Source organism: Neovison vison, chromosome 6 (genome assembly GCF_020171115.1).
Source record: "Neovison vison isolate M4711 chromosome 6, ASM_NN_V1, whole genome shotgun sequence".
Taxonomy (NCBI): Eukaryota; Metazoa; Chordata; class Mammalia; order Carnivora; family Mustelidae; genus Neogale; species Neogale vison.
Window position 1 is genome coordinate 3481692 of NC_058096.1, and position 26370 is coordinate 3508061.

The 26370-nt window shown below is 60.9% G+C and overlaps 1 protein-coding gene across 1 annotated transcript in view; it reads right to left on the bottom strand.

Annotated features, from left to right (window-relative positions):
* Nucleotides 1-26370, bottom strand: part of UMODL1 (uromodulin like 1) — a 56539-nt gene that overhangs the window by 11614 nt on the left and 18555 nt on the right. The window contains exons 7-17 of the mRNA XM_044254939.1: nt 20774-21028; nt 18424-18536; nt 16928-17147; nt 12796-12927; nt 12136-12354; nt 11815-12021; nt 10449-10706; nt 8563-8675; nt 5997-6210; nt 3629-3766; nt 1909-2246 (exon numbers count right to left, since the gene is read on the bottom strand). Of these exons, the coding sequence (XP_044110874.1) occupies nt 1909-2246; nt 3629-3766; nt 5997-6210; nt 8563-8675; nt 10449-10706; nt 11815-12021; nt 12136-12354; nt 12796-12927; nt 16928-17147; nt 18424-18536; nt 20774-21028 (2207 nt within the window). The remainder of the gene's footprint in view (nt 1-1908; nt 2247-3628; nt 3767-5996; nt 6211-8562; nt 8676-10448; nt 10707-11814; nt 12022-12135; nt 12355-12795; nt 12928-16927; nt 17148-18423; nt 18537-20773; nt 21029-26370) is intronic.

Consider the following 26370-nt stretch of genomic DNA (forward strand, 5'->3'; position numbering starts at 1 on the left):
CTGCAGTGTGCTGACTGGGACCTGAGACCCTCGGGGGCTGCCCTGCCCGTGCCCACCCTCCAGCCCGTGGCTGCCTCGGGGCTTGGGGGCTCCGAACTGAAGCCCCCAAGAAGCTGCTGCCCCCTGTCCACGCAGCCCGCCTCCACTGAGTCTGAGGAATCCTTAGGAAAGAGAAGGAAGCCCCAGGGCCATGTCTAAGTTGTGCTGGTTGGGGGGTGGGAGGGGGGCTGACGAAGGCTCTGTGGTCACTGGGGACATCCTGGTGGCCCTTTGACCCAGGACCCCTGAGGAGGCTGGAATCACACTGGAGAGAAACAAGCAGACCCCCTGTGCAAGCGCACCACCCTGCCATGGTCCCCCACAGGTCCACGTGCCTGCTGACCCCGCAGCCCTAGCACCTGGCCCCCGGCTCACCTGTCCCTCACCTGCCGTGTTATCCGTCACTGAGCCCAGCCCATGCCCTGGGGCCCACGTGTCCCCACCCAGAGCAAGGACCAGGCTCTAAACAGAAGCATCGGAGTGCAAGGACCTTTGCCCTCCCTGTACCCTGCAAGGCCCCTGGAAACCCAGAGTCGCAGAGGCCACAAGGCTGGTCCGTGGAGGCAGGGACACCCTGACCCCCCGCTGACCTTGCTGAGCCTCCAGGTCCCGTTGGTGAAACGTGCATCCCGGGACCCAACCGTCACCAGGGGCTAAGAACACCAGCCCGCGGATCCATGGGGTGACGCTTCCCCACCTTGTTCTGGGAAACAAGGCCTCCAACTGCTGTCACAAGGTTCTTAGGGGCTGAAGTCGTGTTGCTGAGTCCCTGCCCAGTGGACCAGCCTAGCTAAGGAGGATAACCTCCCTGTCCTCACCGCCAGGCCAGCCCCTCTGCTGACTGTCTCCCAGCCCCCCGGACAACACCAGCCCCTTCCACGCACACCCCCCAACCCAGGGCCCTGCCCCCCAGAACCACACAGACACCTTCCACCTGGTCACGCCCCCAGCTTTCTGCCCCCCTCACCAGCCACTGTCCCGTGTCCCCTGGCTGTGCACACAGTCCTCTCCGCACACATCTGGGGACCATGTCAGTTTCCGCACATCCTGTCCCAGGGGTGCCCGTTTCTCAGGGGGCCACCCTGCCCAGGACTTCCCTGTCTCCCCATGTATACAGTAAGGCAGGGTGCCCAGAGGACACTGCGTCCTCCTCCTGCAGCTCAGGGCACACAGTGCAGGGAGGAGGGAGGCGAGAGAGACACGGGAGCTTTCACTGTGGCCTCGAGCCAGGCTGGGAAGAACCAGGGCCTGGAGCCGGTCCGCGCAGCACGGGGTGCCGCAGACCAGGGGATCACAGGGGAGACAGGAAACGCCACCAGCCAGGTGGCCCTAACTGGGCTCCCCTCTGTGCGGGCAGAGGCAGGACCCCGAGCCTGTCGAGGACTCTGGTGAAGATAACCATTCGCAGGCCACGATGCCTCGGCCCAGGTCCTTCTGATCACACCAGCCGCTTGCCCAGTGTGCACAAACACGCACACGCTCACACACATGCACGTTCTCAGACACATGCACCCCTGCAGCCACCTTCCTGCCTTTTTCCTCTCCCACTGGCCGTCTATCCTGCCCATGCTTCAGAGTCACTGGAAGTCATCTTTAAACCCTGAGACTGACCCCTGGCCCTTTGCACCAGAATCCCGCAGGGCAGAGCTCAAAACTCCCCCTGATTCCAGGGCACAGTCCGGTCCCTGGTGAGAACTGGCCCTATCCTGTCCCCGCCTTTCTTGGGTCCCCCACTTTGAGTCAGAGACCCTGGGGTGCAGAGTCTTCCCTGGTCCCCTGGGACAGTTGTGCCCCCCCCAATCTGGTGCTTCTGATGCTGGACGCACTGCCCCACCCACGTGCCCCTGAGCCCAGCCCCCCAGCCCTTACGCTTTGCACGACGGTCCCGCACTCACTCCACCCGGCCACCAGGAGCACGTGCGTGCTGTTGTGGTCGCTGATGTTGCAGGATGGGTGTCCCAGGTACAGGGAGGACTCGGGGATGGACTCCTGCTGCAGGAAACGCCTCTGGATGGTGAGGGCCACCTTCTCAATCTCGCAGAGCACCCTGACCGCCTCGGTCAGGCTCAGCCGCTGCGGTGGCTCCTGGGGGCCCTGGCTGGTCCCTGGCACAGAGGCAGCCCTGGCTCCTGCTGGGGTGGGAAGCTGCTCCAGGCCTGGAACCAGAGAGGGGCCGGGGGCCTGGGTTGTGTTGCTGGGAGAGTCATCTGCAAGGCACAAGATGAAACCCAAGGCTGGGTCTGTGTTTGGGGTCTGCTGCCCAAGCCCGGACTGTGCGGCGTGCATGGGGGGAGGGGACGCCGGGGGGTGAGGAGAGGTCAGATGGGAAGAGCATCGCGTGCCAGGACTGAACATTCTGCCCACGGCCGCACACAGGCACCTGTCGCACGTTCCTGCCAGCCTCCAGCGCGGTCAGGCTGGGCTTGCTGGGGGCTCCCGTGAGCTAGGAAACCAGGGTGCCCTCTGCCCCCGGACTCTCCCAGGCTGACGCCAGGTGTGGGCCAAGCCCGCGTACTTGCTGGGACAAGCCCTCTAGTCTCTGAGGTGGGTTCATGACGTTTACTCTCAGGATCCCGAGTCCCTAGCTCTGGGTCCAGTGTCCTGCTTCCCCCAAGCACGGTTTCAGCCTCCACTGGACCAAGCCCAGCCTGCTCCCTGGGCCCGGCCCCAACCCCTGCCACGCTGGCCCCTGTCTTCTCTTCTCTCAAGGTGGGGCTTTCCCACTGCTCTGTCCCCTCACCTACCTCCCTTGTCTCCAGGATGCGGTCCAAACCCCTGCCTGTGGCGTCCGTTGCCCTTTCAACAGACCTCGGCTGCTTCTTGGCAGCCGGCTTCCCGCTCCATCCCCCCCATCTCCTGAGGGCGCCCACATTTCCACCAGCCCAGACTGCGCCCAGGCCAGGCGCACCATCAGGAGCTCTGTTCTCACTGCTGCGTGGATCCAGCACCCGCTGCCTAGTGCTGGCCTAGCCGGCCTTTAAGAATGGCTCTAAGACACCTCTTGCAGGAAGCCCTCCCTGACCACACTCATGGGGCTGCCACCACTTAGTCCCTCAGAGCCTCCTGCTTCTACCTCAAGCAGAACACATTTCATATTCCTGGTGACAGGTATTTACTTGTATAAACGTCTGTCTCGATCCGCTAGACCGCAGATCCCTGGAGGGCAGGGGTCCCCTCGGGGTCAACGCTGAATCCACTGAGGCCCCGTTTAACAGGAAAAGCACCAGGTGGGGAGAAGGGGCTGAGCAGAGACACTTCCCATGTGTTGCTTCTCACACAGGCTGTAGGCTCTGGAGGTCAACTTCCAGGATGGGAGAGAACACAGCCGACCTTACATGTGTCCTTTCTCATCAGGGGCACTTGGAGACCTGCAGTATCGCCCAGGAGGCTGGAGACGCACGGGAGAGCATGCGGGGGCACATACGTGTGCACGGGCACACATGCACACACAGGCACACACGTTAGAAAACAAGTCCGGGACATGAAAACACGCAGCCCGCGTTAGGAAAGGAGGCACGCTGTGAACAAACATCCTTACGAGAACAGATTACCCAGCAGGGTCTCAGAGAAGGGATCATGGGAATCTCACCTACACAGGGTCTTCCAAAATATTCCGGGGGGGAGCGGGGGGCGCCGCCCATGCAGCTGCAGATGAAGGAGCCCAGGGTGTTGCGGCAGGAGGCGCCCGGCTCACAGTCATGCTCCTGGTTCTCACACTCGTCGTAATCTGCCCGACATCAGAAGGAAGACAGGACACGGTCACGGGGTCGCGGGGCCTGGGCGCCACACAGCTCCCCCCATGCTGGATGTCGGGCCGCGGAGTTGAAAATTACGGAGTGACGGCAAAGCTGCCCGGTTCTGGGGAGTTCAGGAGACAGAGAGGCACCTGCTTCTGGCCGGCGTCTGGACGTCGGCGGGGGCCGCTGGGGGACGGAGGGTTCTTGGTCCCCAGGGTGCTGAGCAGGACAGCAGAGCAGCTCATCGGGGGACGAGCAGGTCGCCAGCCCCAGCCACAGCCCCTGGCCTCAAGCCCAGACACCCCGCAGCAAGCCCGTCCCCGCAGAAGGCCCTCTGCCTCCTGCTCTCTTTGGTCTCTATGCGGGGCTACCCTGACTCAGTCTGCCCGACTTCCCCGCTATTACGGGGCTATCAGCCGCTTGCAAACTTCTGTTCTCAAAGGTAGGGGTCTTTGTGTATAAACTACAGTCCCAGCCGAGGTCGACTTCCGTAGGCTGAAGTCCTGCCGGGATCTTCTCAGTGAGTGTCGTCAGACCGATTCCCAGGAAGCGGAGCAAATCCTGTTCGCGCCCGAGGCCCGCCTCGGCCCACTCTGCCATCTCCGGTGCTTCTGGCTAGAGCCCCACTGCCCCCCGAGGGACACACGTGGCCCATTTCAGTGAGAACACATGTGGTTATTAGTCTTTGCCGCTCGTCTGCGTTTCTTCCGTCCCGGCTCGGTCTGGCCTGCATTTATCTCCATCCTACAGATCGCGCAGGTTCTTGCCCTAATTTTTTTTTTTTTTAAAGATTTCATTTATTTATTTGACAGACAGGTCGCCAGTAGGCAGAGAGGCAGGCAGAGGGATGGTGTAGCATGCTCCCTGCTGAGCAGAGAGCCCAATGCGGGGCTCGATTCCAGGACCCTGGGACCACGACCTGAGCCGAAAGCAGAGGCTTTAACCCACTGAGCCACCCAGGTGCCCCAGTTCTTGCCCTTATTATCGACATGTGGGGGTCCCTCCCTCTACGGGGATGTAACTCTTCACGTTATTCAAGCGATGTTTGGGGTATTACTTTCTTCCCAATGGGGTCTTTATTTTGTACAATATAAAAGTGACATTTTATGGAATCAACTACTTTAGCTTCACCTCTGTGGGCTTGTCTTCTATTTTTAACTTAGAAAACCCTTCTCATTCCCCAAACCAGAAGAGTAACATATATGGTCTCTGTTTTTGTGCACGTAACTCTTAAGTTTTTTGTCGTTTATTTTCAAGTATGCCACATGCTATGAACTGAATTTTGCCTCCAAAATGCATATGTTGGGGTTGCTGGGGGGCTCAGTGGGTTGGGCATCAGCCTTCAGCTCAGGTCATGATCCCAGTGTCCTGGGATTGAGTCCCGTGTCAGGCTTCCTGCTCAGCGGGGAGGCTGCTTCTCCCTCTGCCCCTCCCCCTGCTTATACTCGCTCCGTTAAATAAATAAATAAAATGTTTTTTTTTTTTTTAATGCATACATTGAAGCCCCAGCTGCTGTGACCGTATTTGCAGATGGGGTGTTGAGGAGGTAATTGAGGCTAAATGAGCCCATAAAGTGGGACCCTTCTAGGCGGGGGCACCAGGGCTCTGTGCACACCCAGGGGAGAGGCCAGAGCGGGAAGGCTCTGTCCACACGGCAGGGAGAGGCTCGCCACAGAAAACAAACCAGCCGGCCCCTGGACCTTGGACGTCCAGCCTCCAGGGCCGAGAGCCCCAGGTGAGCTGCGGAAACCGCCCCGTTGGTGGCATTGGGCTCCGATGGCTCCAGCGGACGACTATGACTTGAGAGAAAAATCTAAATCGTCTCCTCTCCCTCCTTTTCTTTTCCATTATTTTTATCAGGATCTCCCTGGAAACTGTGCTTGGGAGGAAGTGTGGCCACAGGGAGAGACAGGGGTGTCCCCAGCCCAGTCACGCGGGTGCCAAGGAGGCCCAGGGCGGGGCACGGCCGCTGGAAGGGGCAGCATCTCCCGGCGTCTGCACAGCCTCGAGCCAGAACGTTTCCAGCCCCTAAACCTTCAGAAACTACACAGAAGCGGTGGGAGAGCTGAGGGTCCTGCCTGCTCCCGGCTTTTACCTCCCGCCTGGGGACCCAGAGAGAAGGCACTGGGGGTGACTTCTTCCAAAGGAAAGCAGAAGGCAGCCTCTGTCCGCCTCTCTTTCAGACACGGTGAGTGTCCGGGGGGCCCAGCCTCCACCTACCCCTGATGAAGGTGTCCCCTCCGGCCACGTCCAGCAGAGACGCGTTCTGAAAGGCCCCGAGGAACGCAGCGGACACCTCGTGGACATCCACGTCTGCAGTGATCAGCAGGTTAAACTCCACCACGACGCTGCCGTTGGTGACGCCGGTCACCTCCATCTGGACCCCGCCCGTGTCCACGAGCTGGAGCACGGCGGCCGGCAAGGACGCCCGCACCTTTGGAGAGCCCACGTGTGAAAAGAGCCGCCCGCTGAGAAGAAGCCGGGCCCCTGACCCAAGCGGCAGCTGCTGGGAGTCTGGCCAGCAGCAAAAGGGCCAAAGCCAACAGTTAGTTCTGGGCCCAGGCCTGTGTTCTGTGTCCCAAGCCCAGCATGAGTGCCGGTGGGTCCTGAGGCCCTGGGGAGAGTCCCGTTCCCTCCCTGCCACCTTGAGGGCACATCAGCTGGCCGGGGCAGGCGAGATGCGGCAGCCCTATCCTGGGGAGACACATTCCCCGAGGGGGCTCAGGACGGCATTTAGGCTGGGTGGGCGGTCATGGGGGGACACCTCTCTCTCACCGTGTGTTTTCTAGAACAGTCCCCCCACTCTTGATCCTACAGAACAGCTCCCGTCCCCTTCTCCCCTCCTTCCCCGAAACGGCTTCCCTGTGAGCCTTCCTGCAGGGACAGGCAGCTCCCGCCTGGCTCTCCACTCCACCACCTTGAACGGAACCCGCCTCGCACGCTGTGGGCTTTTCCTGGCCCTCGCAGCCAGAATGCCCAGAGAGACACACGACTGTTGTGACTTTAAGCAGTCCACACAGCCCGAGTCTTCTGTGGAAAAACGCACCTCCAGGGTCCGGCTGCACAGAAAACCTCGTCCTCATCTGGACCCCGGAGGTGGGTGGCTCAAGGCACAGGCTCATGGATTCACTTCCTGGCTTTGGGACAGCCGTGAGCAAATCTGCTGTCACCCATGGCCACCCGGGCCATCACACACGGATCACATAGGGATAACTGGCTCTTCTCTGTTTGTCTGTCTGCCTCTGTCCTTCTGTCTGTCTCTCTTTTTCTGCCCTGGACTTCCAGAGAGGGATCTGTTATGGGCTTGGGCTAAAGACATTTTGGGTTGCATTTCGAATCCGTCTCAAAGCAAAGTTCCAGGCCCCCGCAAAGAAGTGACAAGGGACACGGCGTCCCGTGAACCCACAACCTCCCGAAACGTGTCCTCGAGTCCTAGCTCTGTGACATGTTGCACAGTCATTTACTATCCTGAGCTCTAGACAAACCGACAACCGTCCCCAGAAGCAGGCGAGCGAGGCTGCAGTCTGGAGAGGAAGGGGTCATGCAGGCAGTGGAGGGGAAGTGGGGCTGCCCCACGGCCCCCAGAGCTCTGTGCACTGATGCTTCGCTAAATTCCACGTGACCATCTGGGAAACAAAGAGTCCAGAGCCCGGAACCAGCGACAACTCTTGACTCCGCGCACTGGGCGGGAGCAGCGCGGCCAGAACAAGTAAGGCAGGATCCCGGACCCCAGATCTCCCAGACCCCAGATCCGGGTCCCAGCTCCAGAGGGTACTCCCTGGAGCCGGCAGGACCCCTCTCGGGGGCTACTACTGCCCTTGGGCTAGGGCGGACTCCGGGGCCGCGCCCTGCCGTGCGCACGCCCCGCCTCCAGGTGGCGCTGCCAAGCCCCCGACTGGGTCCAGCCCCGGAGCCTCGACACCGGGAACCGACCAGACGGCCACGGTCCGGACAAGACCGCGGTCCCGACGAGGGCAGCCTCCGTGCGTCAAAGGGGAATCCGACCTCCAGCCAGAGGAGCACGGGGCGGCCGCCCGGACTGCCTGCGGCAGGGCCGCCTCTCTGGGAGCGCGCGTGGGGCGGGCAGCCCCGGAGCGACGAGGGAGGCCAGCGGAGCCCCCTCGTGCCGGCCGGGACCGCAGGCGCCGGCGCACCGTGCAGCCGGCGAGGGAATGTGCGCCGCCACGCCGTGGGGCCGTCCCGCCCAGAGCGCAGCCAGGTCCCGCGGAGCCCTGGACGTGCCCGACGCACGCGGTCCCTTCCTGCGGGATTCTGGGCTCAGGAGAGGGCAGGGCAGACAGAGCCCCAGACAGAGCCCGGGAGCCGTGGTCAGGGATGCCAGGGGGCGGGGGGCAGAGAGGGTCGCCGCGAAGGGGCAGGGCCTCCTTTTGGGGGTGATGGGAACGTTCTGGAATGAGCCTCAGCCATTGCACAATTTCACAGGTAAGAGCTCAACCACAGCACCAAGCCAGAAGCGTGAATTTTAGGGTATTGAAAAAGATGCCAATTTTTAAAAATGTTTCCTTCGTGAAGCTTCCTGCCCCCACAGGGTCCCCGGTCGAAGGAGCCTCGCTCCCCAGCTACCATGGCCAAGGAGGACGCTGTAGGGGGCAGAGCGTGGCTCCCCCCTGCTGAGGTGGCTCCTGGCAGACCCTGGGGGCGCCCAGCTTCCTCGGGAGGGGAGGGGTCCCGAGCACCTACCGGTCTAGGTCCTACTTGGCTGTGACTGGGTTCTGCCCACCCCGCTCGGTGCGTCCCAAAAGGAAGGGGCAGTTTCCCGACTCACCATCCTCAGGAATCGCTCGTGGAAGTCCCGGTACTCCTGGCTGCTCACGTCACGGAGGGCGTCCACATAGCTGACGTCCGGCACTCTCACTCGGCCTCTGAGTTTCTGGGCCACTGCGGGACGGAGAGCAGACACGTCTGTGGCGGTGACGATTAGGGGACAGGAAAAGCGTTGGGTCATATATTCAGGGACTCGTCTCCACAGTGACATTTCCGTGATGGCCAGGAAGAGGGTCACATCGAGTCAGACGGCACCCAGCACGCACAGACGGAGCCCACCGACCCCCGAGGATGCTGGCCCACTGTCTGCGTCCAGAGGCAGAACCTTCTGGAGGTTGTGGAACTAGGCCAGCCCCCTGCGCTCCTCCCTACCCCTGCACGGCTCCACACACATGGCGTCCAGGTGATTTACCAGCAGGGATGACTTCGGGAGTGAAAGGAACCACTATCCGTTAATTTGACGGATGCCACAGGTGTCCTCCTGGCTGCCCTGGGCAAACCAAGCCAGGGGGTGGCCCTGCCACACCATGGTCAGAGCCCGAAGCCCACAGCAGACTGCCCAGGTCCTTATCCTCTTCTCCCTCCCCCGAGAGCTCTGTCTCTCTGCGGCGTTAAGGACCATCCTTGCTCCATTAGCATCTGCCCCTCCACGTGGGGCTTCCAGGAGGCCGTGGGACAAGAACATGGTCCAGGGACATTGCCAGGCCACATCCTGGGGTCCGGCATGGTGACCACCTCGTCAGTCCTTCACCAGATACCTGTGAAGCACCTGCTACGTGCCCAGTGTTCTGGGCCGTGGGGGAAAGGCCAAGGTTCTCCTGGCACGGCTTGTCGCCCAGGCCTAGGACAAACCACAAAGCCATCCCAGGGCGCACGGCTGCATGACCCACAAAGCCATGTTCTTGGGATTCCTGCTGTCACAGCACCAGAGGGCCGGTGCAGCCTGGTCTAAAAGCCCCAGAAGCGGGACAGGTGCACAGGTGTCCAGGTGAGAAGGGACACGGACCTGCCCCAGGTATGAGTCTCATGCCCACGGGGGCTCCTCCCTCCAGCGGGTGAGACAATCCGAGGCCACAGCGATGCTGACAGCCCAGCATGGGCTCAACCTGGCCGGCAGCCGACACTGACCGCCCCTTCTCCAGAAGCTCACCATGAACCTGCCTGCCGGAGGACGTCCTTGCACGGCGTCCTCCCTCTGCTCTCCCAGCCCACAGCGAATCCGTACTTCAAGGGACACAGACAGAAGCCCTATGCTCTTCTTACTGGCATCCCCAAGGGCTGTGTCCCCCACCTTGGAGAACGTTACCATCAGCCCTGAGGCCGCTGCCTAAGGTCTGAGGACCTATCTGCAACATCAGCCGGCCAGCGGCTGTCCGAGCAAGTTAGACATTCAGGAAAACATCTGGATGATGGGAGTATAGGAGGAGAAACGAGGGATTTCTCTGGACGCACAGTGATCAGGACCGTGAGAGCCGAGCTGTCGAACAGTCTGACTCCCCAGTGTCTACGGGTCCCTCCTAGAAGCCAAGTCCAGGTGTGCAGAGAGCGGGACCAGCCAGAGAGCTTACTGAACACTCAGCACACTGGCACTGCCCAGGTCTCCCGCGGCAGCCCCCTCTGCCGGCAGAGTCCTGAGCGCTTTGCGTCCCCGCGTTGCCTACGGTCTGCCCCACGCCTTTCCCCGACATGCGCTGCCTCCTGGCTGGGCTTCGCGAGCCAGCCTCGTGGGACCAGAGTCAGGCATTCCCTGGCCGATGAGAGGGCAGAACCCAGCCCCTCGCAAAGGAATGCCGCTCCTTTGTGCTGAACGTGCTGCTGAAAGTCATTCTCACGCTTGTTCCCTCCTTTTAAGAACAAGCAGCAACAAGCGTCTCTGAAACCAGTTACCTGTCCTCACTTTGAGGCGGGCCCGGGCACTTCCTTTCCCGCAGGCCTGGGCCGCGATCTCCACCAGGTGCAGGACGCCGGGCTCCAGTCCTGACAGCGTCAGGCTCGCGTTCCGGGTCTCCAGGTGCACCGCGGGGCTCTGCGCGGGGACCAGGGTGAGTTGGAAGGTGGGGTGCAGGGCGAGATCCGCCGCCCATGCCACGTGGAAGCTGGTGCTGGTCACATCGGAGACGGTGACCTTTTCAATGGGGGCGGGAACTGTGAAGGGGACATAAACACCGAGAAGATTGAAATTAATCCAGTTCCGAGGAGAGAGGACCAGAGAAGCCTCACTAGATGCAAACATCAGATACACCACTCGGGGCCACGAGAGGGCATCCAGGGACGCCAGCCGGGGGAAGTCCTATGAAGTCCCCTTTAGCTAGCCATGCGTGCGGTGCCGGCTCCCGAAACGGCCCTCCTGAGCCCCAGACTCGCTGGGACTCCTGCCCCTTCCAGTATGGGGTCCTCTCTGCCACTGAGGTCCCTGGTCTTTCCCCAAAGTAAACCTCCTGAGCAGATTCTGGGTGGCTCTTGCAGAAGGGGTGCCCCTCCACCCCCGAGCAGACACATGCAGGGGTCAGCAGAAGTGGCCCCTGCTGGCTACAGGGTCGTTCCTTCAGGGTGATCCCAGGGGTGCCCGACAACACTGGCTTACTGGGGCTTTAAAGTCTTGTCCTGGGACCCACACTGCTCAGCAGAGGGAACACACTGACGGAGCGGCATCCGACCATTAGTTCTGTCTGCACACGGCCCAGGGTTGGGCCGGCGCAGTGACCTCACGGAGATGCCAAGTGTGGCCTCCTCTGTGGGAGCTGCAGGGCCAGGCCCCTTTCCTACACAGGACTGTCTCCCACAGGGCTGCCCCAAGACCTTGGCAATGGGCTAAGCCCTCTGTGTGGCGTAAGCGCGACTGTTGGGGCGCGGGAGACTGTGCTCAAGGGGAGGTGTGGAGATGTCGGGGTGTCCAACACTTCTGGGGGATGTCCCACAGAGCTTGATAAGACACACGCCCCTCCCCCCCACGCAGTCCCCTCCCAATGCCCGACTTCCTGCTTCTGCTCTGGGTGGCTAGAGCCTTGGGGACAGAAAGAAGGGGCCTAGAGAACACACAGGGACCAGGTTCCCATCCTAACAAGACAGAAGCCACTGGCAGGGATGCGGCTGTGCCATGCCCCGCTTGGCCTGACCGTACAGTGAGCCACACCCCTGACTCTTCGCAAAGGTCTTTGATGGGGGAGCCTTTGCCAACCGGAACTCAACAGTTCCCACTGTGCCGGGGCTTCAGGGCCCACGTGCCCCAGGACACGCCACCCGAGGCACTCACCACAGGCTGCAAGCTTCAGAGACTCAGCAGTGTGGGCTGAGGGCAGGTCAGGGGGAATGGAGGGCCCAGGGTCCAAGTCGCGTGGCTCTGTGGGGCCCGGAGACGCTGGTGTATTCCAAGTGGGGACACTGGCGTGCCACTCCATGTGGTCTGTGGGGCCCTCACTAGGGGTGGGCCAGAAGGACGGTTCCATGCTGGAGTTTCTTGCTGACCATCCAGAGGTGTCCAGCAAGCCCTTCATGGTCCTAGGAGGGGAGCTGGGGATTGTCCCGGGAGTCCTGCTGGCGGTCCACTGGCTGGCCACCAGGCCTAGGGCCACGCTGGACATCTCGCCCATGCCTTGCCTTGTGCCGTTTCTGTCCTGCTTGACCACGCTGCTGCCCCCTCTCCTGGGTGGGGGCCCTGCGGTCTGGGTCTGGCCTGCAGCAGGGGTGCCCCAGGGGTGCCCAGGCCTGGGCCACAAGGCGGGAGTCTCCCGGCCATGGGCTGTTCCGCCCGTTGCCGGAGGAGGGTCACCTCCCGTGGGGCTCATCACGTCACCTGCCGATACACACATCCACTCTCAGAGGGGACGTCTGGTCCAAAACCCCTCCCGATGCCACCCTCGGGCAGAGCTCCCCAGGTGGGCCCCAAGCGGGGACATGGGCTGTCTTGCTGGGGATTATGGGATTATGAACATGTAGCAGGGCCCCTGTCCGCAGCCCCCCACGTGCTCTCGGAGGGGGAGGTAGGGCCCTTCCATTCGGTGGAGGAGACGGGTCTGATGGGCCAAGAGTGAGCACAAGCCAGGAGGCTGCCGAGCCCCGGATAAACCCCCGGGCCCTTGTGCAAACGGGGCAGTGTCTCCAGATCTGTGTTCAGCGTGGGACTTGGTGCTGGGCCCCGTCCCCAGTCATTACATGACTAAGGAAAGCGTGCAGGACTGCAGCCTGTGGGCATTAGAAAGGCTATGGGATATCAGGTCCCCAGGCAGGGGCGCACCCTGGCAGGCCCGGCCGGCGCGGGAGGGGTCGGCGTCCCTGGCCGTCGGGCACCGACAGGTGTAGGAGCCCTCCAGGTTGATGCACTGGGCGGCGGGGGAGCAGTCGTGTCCCTCTGCACACTCGTCCCAATCTGCTGGGCGGGCGGAAGAGAATCAGGAGCCGGTGAGAAACGGCTGGGGGCTACTCGGGAAACAGAACGGCAACGGGGCAGAGTTCGTCCCAAGCGGCAAACAGTCTGAGGGATGAAGGTGGGAGTCAGGGGCGTGCCCTTGGCATCGGGCCGCCCCGGGAGGCAGGCCCTGGGCAGAACCGTCCGCGGAAGCCTGTCCCTGACCCAAGACAGCGCACCTGCCTGTGCCAACCCTCGCTGCTGGCTGGCTGGTTCACGGGCAACGATTAGGGACTCTTGGTTCCTTTTAGAGCAATTAGCACCCAAAAGTGTGAATATAGTCCTCTCTTGTTTATTCTTTGTCCCCAGGCCCCCAAGGAGGGACACTTGTCCTTCTCCCTGACGCACCAACACCCCAACACTTAGCACTTCAGCAAAGAAGAGACAGAGCCCGCGGGAGTCTGGTTAAGTGTAAAGCGGACTTTCAGTGACACAGATAGGAACGGCCCTCGAACACCTCCTCCCCGGTCTGGGACACTGAGAATCCCAAAGGCCCCATGTCCCTGGGAACCCTTCTGAGCTGAGCAAGGAAGAGGGTTAGGTAAGTGCGTCAACGCCCCCCCCCACCCCGCCGCCCAGGGCCGCCCATCCCCCTACCCACTTGCTCCGGCACCGCAGCCCAGGAATTTCCAACCAGCGGCTGCCAGGACCAGCATCAGCCAAACCCTGAGACTAGGCTCACAGGGGCCCCCATTCCCTTCCTTCTCCCGCCTTCTCCAATCCCCTCTTCCGGTCCCCCGGGGGACTGCCACCCCCACTCGAAATGGTCTCCTGCGTTTTGACACTGATTGACGAGGGGCTACGTGGAATACATGTGATAAACCTTAAGGAATAAATATCTCCAGCTCAGGGGACGGCTTTCCCACGCCCCAGGGTCCATCGTTCAGGTCACTGCCTGTCCCATGCGCCCCAGGGGAGCAGGTGGCAGGGAACGGAGTCACCTCGGCTGGTGGTGCAGGCTGGTCACCCCCCAGGGTGGGCTGGGTGGCCCGTGCACGCACCCTTCTGTACCGGGTCCCCCCAGAGCTGTAGGCGGAAGTGCCCGACCCGTGCTCGGTGAGCCAGAGGAACCCGGACTTGGCCCAGACTGAAGTCGAGACCGGGCACAAGGTCAGCTTTGCACAGAGAAAACTGCCTGCACGCGCCGTCCGATCCGGTTGTGGTTCTCGGTTTTGCTTCATGCGATCCTCATGGAAGCTCACGGAAACAGCTCCCCGAGACCAGCAGATGCGGCAGCAGATGTGACAGTCCCCCCCCCCAACCCCACCCCTGCCCCCGGATCCTTCACAGACCCGTCTCCCTGGAGCCCTGCCCCCCGCCAGCCTGGGGCAGCTCGAGCAGGTTCGGGGATGGAGCCCAGGCTGGCCGGGCGGTGGGGACCCGAGGAGACCACAGGCCCCACGGCCCAGACCAGAGTTCCCACCGCTGAGCACCTGGTGGCTATTTTCACTCGGGGTGATTCACCGAGCCTTGGCTCCGCGGCATGCAGCCGGCAGGCAAGCCCAGGGTCCGGCCAGGACGGCTTTGCTGGGTCCTGCATGAAAGCCCAAGGCCCGGTGGTTCTTGACCTCAGAGGGAGGAGGCGGGTCTGCGGTGAGAGCTGCCAGCTGGCATCGGCTCCTTCTGGACGTGCCCACCGAGGGGCAGGGGCAGGGGCCCCGCGCGTGGGGTCCCGCTCTGCTCCCGCCAGCCCTGCTGCAGGGGCGAGGGTGGGCGGTCTCCCGGAGGGTGCGGCTCCTGGGAGCGGGTGCGGCTCAGTGAGAGACGCGCCCTCCTGGAGCCAGACCAAGGACACGTGGCCGCCCAGTGACTCCCCCAACAGATGGGCCTCGGGGAGAAGCTGAGGTCATGACCACGTGACCCCCCCACGCTGCTGGGACGTGTTGACTCATGGCAGGCGAGAGCCCCCAGTCACCGGGAATTCTCCGCGGCCGCCAACAACAGCATTTCTGTGCAAGCCACAGAGGAGGCGCTTTCTGGCCTGTGGCTCAGCGCTCCCGACAGCGGCTTCATGTGCTTCTCCTCTTAGGCCCCCGCCTTCGGGGCTGGGGCACTCCTGGGGAGGACCCGGGCCTGGGCTACCCGCCAGAGTGGGGGCTGTGCCTGCCAACCCTGGTGACAGCGGCCAGCAGTCACTGGGTCAGAAGACCCTGCACGGGGTCTGGCATCCCCCCGCCCCCCTCACTGGGCAGAAGACGGGTCCCGGCTCTGGAGGGCCTCCCACAACGGGTCCTCAGCAAACAGCCCACCATGGGGCAGGGAGCCTGCTGGGTGAGAGCCTGGGGGGGCTCCTAACTGTGGAGAGGCTTCCGGAACCTCACAGGGACGCAGAACATGACCTGCGAACAACCCTAGAACATGAGTGACAAAGGTGCCTCCTCTCTCTCCGCGTCACTTCTCAGACCCCGCAAGCCTCCAGATGGGCTGGAAACCCCTGATCCGGGACGATCTCAGATCCTTACCTTAATTTTATCTGCAAAGACCCTCTTACAAACAGTCTGAGGTTTTAGATGGACATTTCTTTTGGGGGCTACCACTCAACACACTGGCTAAGATCCCGTGTCACCCAGTGCATGATGCACAGGGACAGGGCGGGGAAACAGCACGTAGGGACTGGCTGGGTCACCCAGAGATGGCTGGAGCCTGGTCTCAGGGGGGTCCTGGGGGTGTCCGCTGAGGACCCACCCACAGAGCACCCCTATGCCTCCCTGAACACTGTCCCTGAGCCCAGGTAAGCAGGCCTCCCCTGTGCAGGGGACCACTGGCTTCTCTGTCCCTGAGAGTGAGTGACAGAGTGACCCCCAGGCTAAGCGAGCAGGGGTCTTCCAGGCTGACTTCAGATGTGACCGTCCCTCGTCCTTCCTTCCCTGCATCCGCGGGCCGGGGGAGGTTGGAACAGCAAGCCAGAAGGTGACCGAGCGCGAAGGAGAGAGCAGCTCATTCTCGGACCCCCGGGGCCCCAGGCAGGCTGCCGGAGTTCTCGCTGCGCAGAGTTTCATCCCCGGGTTTGAGTGGCAAGAAGTTCCTTACATGTCAGCAGGCTCTCTCTGTGTCTGTGTCTCTCTCTGTCTCCTTCTCACTCTCTGTCTCTCTGTCTCTGTCTCTCTCCATATCTCTGTCACTCTGTCTCTCTGTCTCTATCTCTCTCTCTGTCTCTGTCTCTTTCCATGCCTCCATCTCTATCTCTCTGACTCTCTGTCTCTGTCTATCTCTATCTCACTATCTCTCTGTCTCTGCCTCTCTCTATGTCTCTGTCTCTGTCTCTCTCCATATCTCTGTCACTGTCTCTTTGTCTCTGTCTCTTTCCATGCCTCCATCTCTATCTCTCTGACTCTCTGTCTCTGTCTATCTCTATCTCACTATCTCTCTGTCTCTGCCTCTCTCTATGTCTCTGTCTCTGTCTCTCTGTCTCTGCCTCTCTCTATGTCTCTGTCTCTGTCTCTCTGTCTCTTTCCATATCTCTGTCTCTCCCTGTCTATATCTCTGTTTCTCCCTTGTCTACCTCTATCTCTGACTCTCTCCTCCCCGTCTCCGCCCACCCTCCTGTCTCTCTGTCTCTGGGTCTCTCCCTCTCCCGTGATCTGTGACTTCCTGCCTCAAGGCAACATCAAGTAAAATTACATAACATTTGGGCCAAGGAACTAGACACCTGCGTGAGCAGGTGGCGTGGTGGGGGGGGGATGGGCCCTGACACAGAGTCAGCCCCCAGTGCCCGTCCCCTCCAGAGTCCTCTGGGTCCGTCCCACCTTGCGTTCCGGGCCATCTGCGGGAGCGAGCTCCCCGGGCACTGGGGTCCCTCTCCCACCCAGAGCAAGGAGGTGTGGGACGTGGGCAGGCTTCCGGATCCCGTGCAGGAACGCGGAATAAGGAGACAAGTTCATGCACTTGATCAACATTTTACAATAAACGTGCACCTGAAAGAATGTGGCTGGGCCAGGCCTGGGAGTGGAGGGGAACCGACCTTGCACGCGCGTCCCCTGCGGTTCGATCTGGAACACCGTGCTGGCCAGCAGAGGTGGGAGCATGGGGACGAGCGTGGAGACTCCTACGGGGAACTCGGGGTCCTGAACCGTCAGCCTGAGCGTCACCACCACGCTTCCGGCCCGGAGAGAGACGACCCGCAGCCTCAGCTTCCCTCTCCTGTGCAGGTCGGACAGCACCGGCGGGAGGGAGTTTTCAACCTGGCCAAGAAGAGATGACAGGTGTCTCCATCAGCGTCCTCCCATGGGACCGATGGCTGGGACACAGAATCTGTCCCCTTTGCGAACAACAGGAGGTGTCCAGCCACCAGCCGTTTGGGGCAAACAGAAATGCCCCGGCTCCCCGCACCCCCGTCAGGCCTCCCCCGGGACACCGGGCCGGGCCAGGTCAGGTTTTGTGAGAATCCATGGAAACCGACAACTGGGTTCCCCACCACAGAGTGGGAGATGCACAGTCCCCTCTGGGTGCCCGGAAACTGGTGCGCAGGTAATGTGTGTGAGCCAGACCGACAGTGAGTGGCTTCCTGGAGTGGCCTCTGCTTACTGGCTGGGTCCCCGGGGAGACACGTGGGCAAGCAGGTGCCCAGCGCAGAAGGCCAGCCTTGCCCTGTCCCCACACCATGCCTGGGCATGAGGTAGGATCACCAGGCAGGTGAATGTGGACAGAAACCCGCTATCCGTCTGCCCCACGGCTACACGTCTTGCCAGCAGAGGTGCTAACATTCAAATCTCCTTCCAAGATGTTCATGGGGTTAACGGCCTCCAGAGAGAGATAGAGCAAAGGGCAGATCGCATCATGTCGGCCGCCGTCAAGACAGTGTCTTGTTCTGGGGCAACATTTAGGCAGATTTTCCTTCAGTCTTTTACGAGATTCAGTTTCCCTGAGCTTGGGGTTTCTCGGCTGTGACGCAGACCCACGCGTGCATCCCATCCCTGCACCCCTCCACGTCAGCCCGGTGGGACTTGCGGGGCAGAGGGAGCTGTCAAGAGCCTACTAACTTGTCAGTTTGCAGAAGGATAAACTCTCAGACCATTTCTAGAGTTCTCGGCTGCGTAGCAAGTCCCTCTGCTGTCTAATTGGCCCATCACCCAAGGGTAGACAGCGTTGGCTACTGGCCTGGTGCTCCCGGCCTGTGTGCCGCTGTCCCCGGGGAGGCACAGGGAGGGACGGAGGCCGTGGTTCCTGGTGAATGCCTCCCCCGAGAAGTGGCTCCAGCACCAGGAGACAGATCAACACCCAGGGGCCCCGGAGGGAAGGCACACACCAGCAAGGGCCCATGTGAACCAAAGCATGGTTCCAACGGCAGCTGCCCCAAACCCAGATCCAGTGCCCGTGACAGGGAGCGCCCCTGCCGGTAATTAGTGCGGGGTCTGGACTGCGGCGGCGCAGGCACAGAGAAAGGGCCCCGGAGCTGGAGCGGGCGGGCGTCTCGCTCAGACGCCCCCACGGGGCACCGCGTCTGCGTTCCGGCTTTACCTCCCTGAGCAGCTGTCGAGAGAAGTCCCGGTACTCAGGGCCGCTACGGCTGCACAGCTCGTCCGTCGCGGTGCGGTTTAGGACCCTGATGGTGACCCGGAAGATGCGGGCGTCTGCAACAGCAGGAGCACACACGATCCAGTCGGTGATGCGCCGTCCCACGCTGCGCGGTCCCTGTCCCCCAGAAAGGCTCTTCTCCCGCGGGGGCGTTTGTTATGTCCTCCATGACAGATGGAGGCAGGAGTCCTACACGGGGAGCCGTGGTGGGGGACACGGAAGGAAGGAGCCGCCCGACACGCGCCACTTCTCAGTCAGAGCAGGGGCGGGCGGACAGGAGCCGCTGTCCTCCGCCAGCGGGACGGGCACTCAGCCACCACGGGGCGGGTCTGAAGGCCCCTCCCGCCAGCCGTCACCCCACCTTCCCGCCCCATTCACACGCACGGCCGGCCAGGCCCTCACGCCAGACCCCACCTAGGCCCTGGCCCTCGGTGACCAATGCACCCCATTCACCTAGAACTTTCCAGGGGTGTGCACCGGAAGTCCCACCTGGGGAACCTACTCTGTCCCCGCAAACCACCGGGGCGGTCACCCTGCGAGGGAGCCTCCCTTCGCTGGTACATAAGCAAAGCTGAAACTGCGACGGGACGGGGGACACGTGTCTTTTTCATCACCAGAGTGAGACCCACATCCACGGCAGGTCCTGCCGCGTCTCTGCTTCTCCAACAACCAAATAGCCGCTCCCCCCAGACCAGCAAGCCCGGGCTGGAGGCACAGTTTATCCCCACAGTGTCACACGCCTCGACAGGCCACGGAAATGTCAGCAGCTTGTGTGCCGTGTGTTTCTAGCTCAGGTCAGCCGGACGGAGTCCCTTGATGTCAGCCTCAACCCTGCCCACAACACGCAGCACCTGGAAGGGCACGTCCACCTGTGCCCGGGAAACCTGGGTTCTCCGCGAGGCTCTGTGCACACTGCAGCCATCATGCCCACCATCTCCCAAGCCGGCCGGCTCCTAGCATGGCCGAATTAATGCACTAGAGAGCCTTGAAAGTGAACCAAGCTCCTTAGAAGGGCAGTGTGCCCACCACAGCATTTTGACAATACGGAGAAGGAGAAGAAAACCAAGGCTGGGGAGAGAAAGGGCTAGCATCTCGGGAGTCTTCTGGAACTTTCCTGAGGGCACGGGTGGGTCAGTTCCCAGGGCACGTCCTGCTGGACATGAAGTTGCTCCGTACATTGTCCTGAGAGGAGCTGGGGAGGGAGCAGGGGACAAGGGACAGTGGCGCGCCGGGGACGGGGAGCCCTGGGGTGCGCCCTCATTCCTGGGATGACCTAGGGAGCAGAGTGCTCCCTCGCGTACTCCCCGCAGCACGTGGAGGAGGGAATGAGCAGATGGGGTGCTCCCTGCCCCGAAATCAGAAACCTCAAATACCACGGTTTGCGTATTCCCTGCCTGGGGCTGGTGGGGCGTCCTCTGGGTGCCCATGCTATGAGCTGTGACAATTTAGCAAGAGTCAGGCCCCAGACCGGCTCACAAAGGATATACGGTCATGTCCTTAAAGCCCTGCTCGTTCCATCCCTCTCTCATTCACTGCTACGGTCATTGGCCCTCGTCTCTACGAGAGCCACACCCACAGGGTCTCCCACGCGGTGATTTCTGCGCACTGTCCCCAGACCAGCATGTCTGGGAGCCCCACCATTCCCAGCCAGCGGCCAGCCTAGGACAGCGCCCCCAGTGCTGGACCTGACCCAGACGCAGAGCCCCCTCGGCCACACCAGCCACCCTCTCCGGAACGGAATCCCGGTTCCCACCTGTAACGTGTTCGTCTGGGTGAAAGCAGGCTGCCTTGCGGACCCTCTAGTGGGGACAGCATTAGCTTGTCGGGTGCATCACGTGTAAGAGGAAGCAGGTCCGAGAGGATTTCACGTGACACTCGCTCTGGTTTGGGGACTCAGTCCTGGGAACTCGGTGTCGGGCCATGAAGATCGCTGCCACTTTTGCTTTATTACAGTTTTTCTCTGTGCTCTCTGATTGCTTTCTAAGTCCTTCTAACCAGAAGATGGGCTCGCCACGGTCCTGCCTCTGCTCAGGTGTGAGAGGGAGCCCCGGGGACAGGACGAGATGTAGGGACACAAGGGGAGCCGCGGGGAGCACAGACAGCCGCCACAGCCCTGCCCCGAGGACGTGGGAGCACAGACAGCCGCCACAGCCCCACCAGGAAGGGGAGGCCCTGCCCTGTCCTGTCCTGCCCTGGGAACCTGGTGAAGGAGGATGTGAATCTCGCGGCCAAGAGGACGAAGGCGGGACCAAGGCGCACAGGTACCGAGTTGAGTGCGTGCAACGGCACTTACCTGTTCGGACGGCCAGCGTGGCGGTGACATTGGCCCCGCACGCCTGGTAGCCGGTCTTCACCGTGTACAGCTCTCCGGCCTCCAGCCCGGCCACCTGCAGGGTCCTCCCCGCGGTCCTGGCGCTCCAGACGAGCTCCTCCCCCTTGTAAACCCGCACGTGGAAAGGGCGGCGCCGGGTAGAATTGAAACTCCAGGACACCCGAAAGCTGCTGCTGGTGACGTTGAGGATGGCGTAGTCCCGGATGGGAGGGCAGCCTGTGAAACACGGAGCAAGCGAGATCAGCGAACCAACCCAAAATTCACAAGGGAAAAGGGAAACGACGACCCAACACTTCGGCACAGCAAGGGAGACGGTCCACAAGGTGAGGCTCCGGGATGGGAGACGACTTTCACCGATCACACACCTGAGAAGGGCCAATATCCAAGACGCAGGAAGAACTCCTACAGTCCAATAGCAAGAAAACAAAAAACCCTACACAATCCAATTAAAATACGGGCCGAGGATCCGAACAGATCTTTCTCCAAAGAGACATCCGGATGGCCGACAGACACACGAAAAGGTCCTCACCGTCCCTGGTCTTCAGGGAAATGCAGATCAAAACCACAGTGAGAACACGCCTCGCATCCGTCCGCACAGCTAAAATCAAAGCCACCAGCGTTAAGACACTGGCCAGACTTGGACAGAGGGGAGCCTCCCGCGCCCTTGGTGGGAAGGCGGCACAGAGACCCTGGAAACAGTGAGAAGGGTCCTCAGAACTTTAAAAATCGGATGGCCGTAGGGTCCTGCAGTCCCTCTGCCCGGCATAGCCGCAGGGCTGGAGAGCCCTCTCTCGAGCATACACCTGCACGGCGTGGATTCTGCCAGCCTTCGGAGGCACACCTGCCGCCACCCCCCTCTGGGACCTGGGGACACCGGCTCTGGACTTCTGTCCCCAGAGCTGGGACAGGGCCGGGTGCTGTGGTTTCCAGCACCCGCCTGTGCTGCTCTGTCACCGGCTTCCAGGAACGGAGCTCTCCTCCGACAGCCGTCAAGGTCTCCACTGGCAGGACCGTGCCACATGCCGGAAGATTTGATGGCGCGGCCCACCAGCTGGCTTTCAACACTGGCAGGCCGATCCCACCTCTGTGACCCGGAGGAAATCATCCTTCGCCTCCTTCCCTCCATCTTCCCTCTGACAAGGATTTTCGTCCTTCAGTCGCAGGACACCTTCTCATGGCCCGCTAGTTTTCTGACTTCCTCTTAAAATGTGGCCCCAGAAAATAATGCTCAATTCTCGGCCCTGCGTGATCCGAGAGAACCCGAGGCCTCCCCCGTCTGGTGGCCATCAGCCAGACCCAGGACCTGAGGTTTGCCGGGGTGTGTCCACGGGTCTGGACCCTCGTTTCTTCTGGGCAACCTTGACCCATCTCTGGAGCCCCTGGGGATCCCGCCTTTCCCGAGATCTCCCAGGGCGGCCTCTTCTCCTCTCTTCCCTCGGGCCCGTCAGCTTGACACCTGAAGCTTGTAAAGGTAGAAATGCTGAGGATTCGAGCTAAGATTCTGAGCATCCCACGGTCAGAGCCGTGACGGCCTGTGAGGAGCACTGGCACAGGAGAACCGCTGCTTCTCTCCAGCCCTGGCTGCCTCTCCCGCCGGCAGCCCTGCCCTCGCCAAGCCCCGGCTTCAGGAGACATTTCTTCATGGAGCCGAGTAGCTATGAGGCTCCCGCTGGGAAGGATACCGTGTCGCAGGGAGTGCGGGTGACCTTGAACACAGTTCCACCTGATCCTGAAAACAGACCGTGTTCCCGGAATGGCAGGCGGGAGCCATGAGGGATTTCTGACGGGTTTTGCTTTGTGCAAGGATCCAGCTGCCCTGCGTGTCGTTAATTGGATGACTAATTTCCCAAGAAAAGCAGCTGAAACTTGTGCCACATTTTCCACGGGTCCGTACCTCCAGCTCCTGCCCGCGCACTGCTCAGTCACACTGGCCTCTAAATGGAAACCTTACGCTGCCGCCCATCGCCGCTGGGATTCACTGACATTCGGAGCTGGAGACTGCGTTCGTCTTTTCTGCCCGTTAGAGGAGACGGCGGGGGGTGCAGCTTCTCCCCATGATGTTTTGCTCCCGAGCGTCCTTTATCTCGAAGGAAACTTGCAAAGCAGGACGTCGAGTGACTCGGCACAGTGTGGCTGGCAACGCTCCTAACGGTAATCAGAGCCTGATGTTATCTCGGAACGCGAGCCAGAGCACTGTCGGTTACTGTACTCTGCCTCCTTGGCTCGCTGACTGTTCGGCACGCTCGCCGCGGTGCAGGAGAGGAAGGACGGCCTGCGGGGTTCCGTGTAAAGCCTGTGGGCACGTTTGCGCAGAGACGGAAGTGCTAATGCAGAAGAGGGTTCTGTTGCCAGGAGTGGGGCTGGCAGGTGCTTCTCTTTAACACCCAAGAACCCTTGGAACAGCCACCATCCCTCCTGCCTTTCCGTTCATTGACAACAAATGTTGGTTGAGCACCTGCTGTTTACTAAGTACAGAGACTCACTGGCAGTGACCAGGAGACAAGCCTCCTCCCTCCGTGAAGCTTCATCTGCTGTGAGATGGAACATTCCAGGAGGAGAAGAACTGACCCTGGGCACCCCCACTCCTCACGTGGTGCTGGGGACCAGCCCGCCTCCCCGCATCAGCTCGTGGCCTCTGCCCCTTCCCCCAGCAGAGCAGGAGGAGTCAGTGACAGGAACCTTAAATCACATGCCAGTCAGGCTCTGCAAGAGCGAAGACAAAACCCCATCGCCCTAGAGAACTGGTCAGATCCTGGTCCTACACACGGATGGGGAAGGAACGGGCATGGCCACTGGCCACACGTACCCTGTCACAGCTGTCCCCGCAAGAAGCACCATCGTGGCCCACAGACAACCCAGGATCAGAGCAGGGCCCTCCTGCCAGAGCGCACTAGGAAAGGCGGCCTCAGGACCCCGTCGTCTGTTAGAACTGGCTCAGAGACCTCGTACCAACAATTACCTTCTCTCACTGGCCTTTCTCCTCTGAAGATGAGCGCTGCACTGGCAGGTGCCGGGGGCGTTCTAAAGGCTAAATGAGGTGAGACCATAAATCGCTTATTAAAAAGCTGGGGGAGAGTTAAGTGCTAAGTAGCTCTCGCCTGTTATGAACAAAGGGAGGGTCCTCACTGTTCTGTCCTTTTTAAAGGGGTTGTGAATTAAGTGACTCATTCAGACTCCGCGATTACAATGTGCTCCGTAACAATGTTAATGAAAGTTGCAGTTCTTGCGGCAGAATGCTGGAAGCAGGCTAAATGCACCCCCTGAAGTGAAACAGCAAAAAGCCTCATATCACTGCTGTAGAAGCCGTGGTCCCCCCTCATCCATGGGGAAGGCATCTCAAGGCAGCGGGTGCCTGAGCCGGGGATAGAAACACACCCTGTTCTAGACCACGTGCTGGCCTATCTACATTCCTGTGATAGGATTCAACTTATAAACCAGGCCCAGGAAGAGAATAGCGAGAGTAACGAGGCATGAAAGCGGAATTCTAGCCGTATGCCGTAATGAAGGCTGCCTGGGTGGATGTGCTCGCTCTTGCTCTCAAGCTGTCTCACGGCCCTGCGTGCGCCCTTCTTGTGATGACAGGACACGACAAAATGCCCGTGGGAACGAGGTGAACGGGGGTGAGACACACAGATGTTGTGACCTGGGGTTAGGCTACCGTTGACCTTCAGACCATACTGTTGACCTTCAAACCATACTATTGACCTTCGGACCATACTGTTGACCTTCAGACCATACCGTTGACCTTCAGACCATACTGTTGACCTTTGGACCATACTGTTGACCTTCGGACCATAGGGCCACAGAGGACCACGGGCGGATGACTGTGGAAAGCAAAACTGCATATAAGGGGGACCACTCTGTTGCTCAACCATCAAAAATCCTAAGGACAACGACGAGGTGGCTTCCCAGAAAACTTGATGTGATGTGATGGTGAGTGAAGAAAGCAGGATACAAGATTGTGTCAATGGCAGGATTTCAAGAGTGTAAAAAACTGGGCAGGGAGCAAGGGAAATAAACACTGGGTGCTGGGCCACCAAGACGGGCCCCTACCTTCCACTGTTGGTGCCGGTTGTTAAAGCAATAAACCAGGTTCCAGAACGACCGAGTTTCCCCAGCCGCGTGGAGTGGGCTGTCTCGGCCCCTAGTCTGTGTCATCGGAGAGAAGGTCCCGGCCATCACAAGGGGCAGCCCTGACCTGCAGCCCTCTCTCCTGCAAGCCTGGCCTGTAGTTCGTGCCCCGTTGTCCTGGGGAGGCCCGTCCCCACCACACCCGCTGTCCCACCGCCAGCCGCTGCTCCCAGGACCTCCCCCTGCAGGCCCCCTGCCTCGGGTCCTGCCCCAGCCTCATTAGATCGGGGTCAGCTGCTGCGCGTGAAAGGACAGCGCACAGGACGGGGCTCCAAGCCCCAGCTGTACTCTCACGTGGAGAACCTCCGTGGCCGCTCAGGCCCGGCTCCTTCTCCATCTGTGCTCCGCCATCGCTAGGGTCTAACCTCGAGGTCACCATGTGGCTCGGATGGCGAACAGGGCCTTGGTCCTCATGGGGCCATGACCACCTGGTCTCAGCGGAGCCAGTGCCCTTGCAGAGCCTTCCCGGCTCCTGGGGACACTTCTGCTCTCTCTCCTCGGCTACGGTGAGTCACTAAGGAGGGAGAGAAACGTAGTCTTTGCTGTGGGGCACATCCCCATGTAAAACTCCCAGATTCGCCACTAAGGAAAGAGAGATGGGATCCGGGGTCTGCCATGAGCCCCCTGGTCTGTTCTCCGCCCAGCACCCGAACACAGGGGCGTCAGGTCCTCTAGTCCGCTGCGGGGCGCCCTCCACAGTCCTGTCTTCCTCAGAGGACAGTCCCCGAAAGTCCCGCTTGCTCCGCACGGCCACTAAGCCCACAGAAACAGGAAGAGCAGGACGGCACCTACAGCGTGCGAAGGAGTCCTGCCAAGCAAAGGTCCAATCTGAGACTGAATCGGATGGTACTTCTGCATTAGGGGTTCTTGGTTTTTCTTTTTTTTTTTTAGTTTATTCAAATCCAATTAGCCAACATATAGGACATCAGTAGTTTCAGAGGCAGAAGTCAGCGACTCATCTGCTGCACGCGACACCCCATGTCCATCACATCACGGGCCCTCCTTAATGCCCATCACCGAGTGAGGGGTGCTTAACCCGGATGAGGATCATAAGCAGACATCGGGGGTCCAACGTAGAGGAGAGAAAGAATCTTAATTCTCACTTGCCTCTACCTAGAACGTAGCCTTTCCTTCGATCGCGAGCTTGGTGCCCGCAGGAACCCCAGAGTCTCGTACCACGGGACAGTGTGGTCTCCCAGAGCATCCCCTGTGCTCCTCGCTCCCACGGCTGAACCCCATGATTCAATCAACGTGCAAAGACACGCCTAGCCTACAGGTCCGTTTGGGCTCTCCCTGAGTCAAGGACTCTCAAGCAGGTGCTTCGGGAAACCTGGGCAGTGAAGGGGAGACATGGGGAAAGGAAGGTGGCAGGGAAGGGTCTTCCATGACGTCGGGGCCAGAGCAGGCAAGTGCACCTGGTTCCCTCA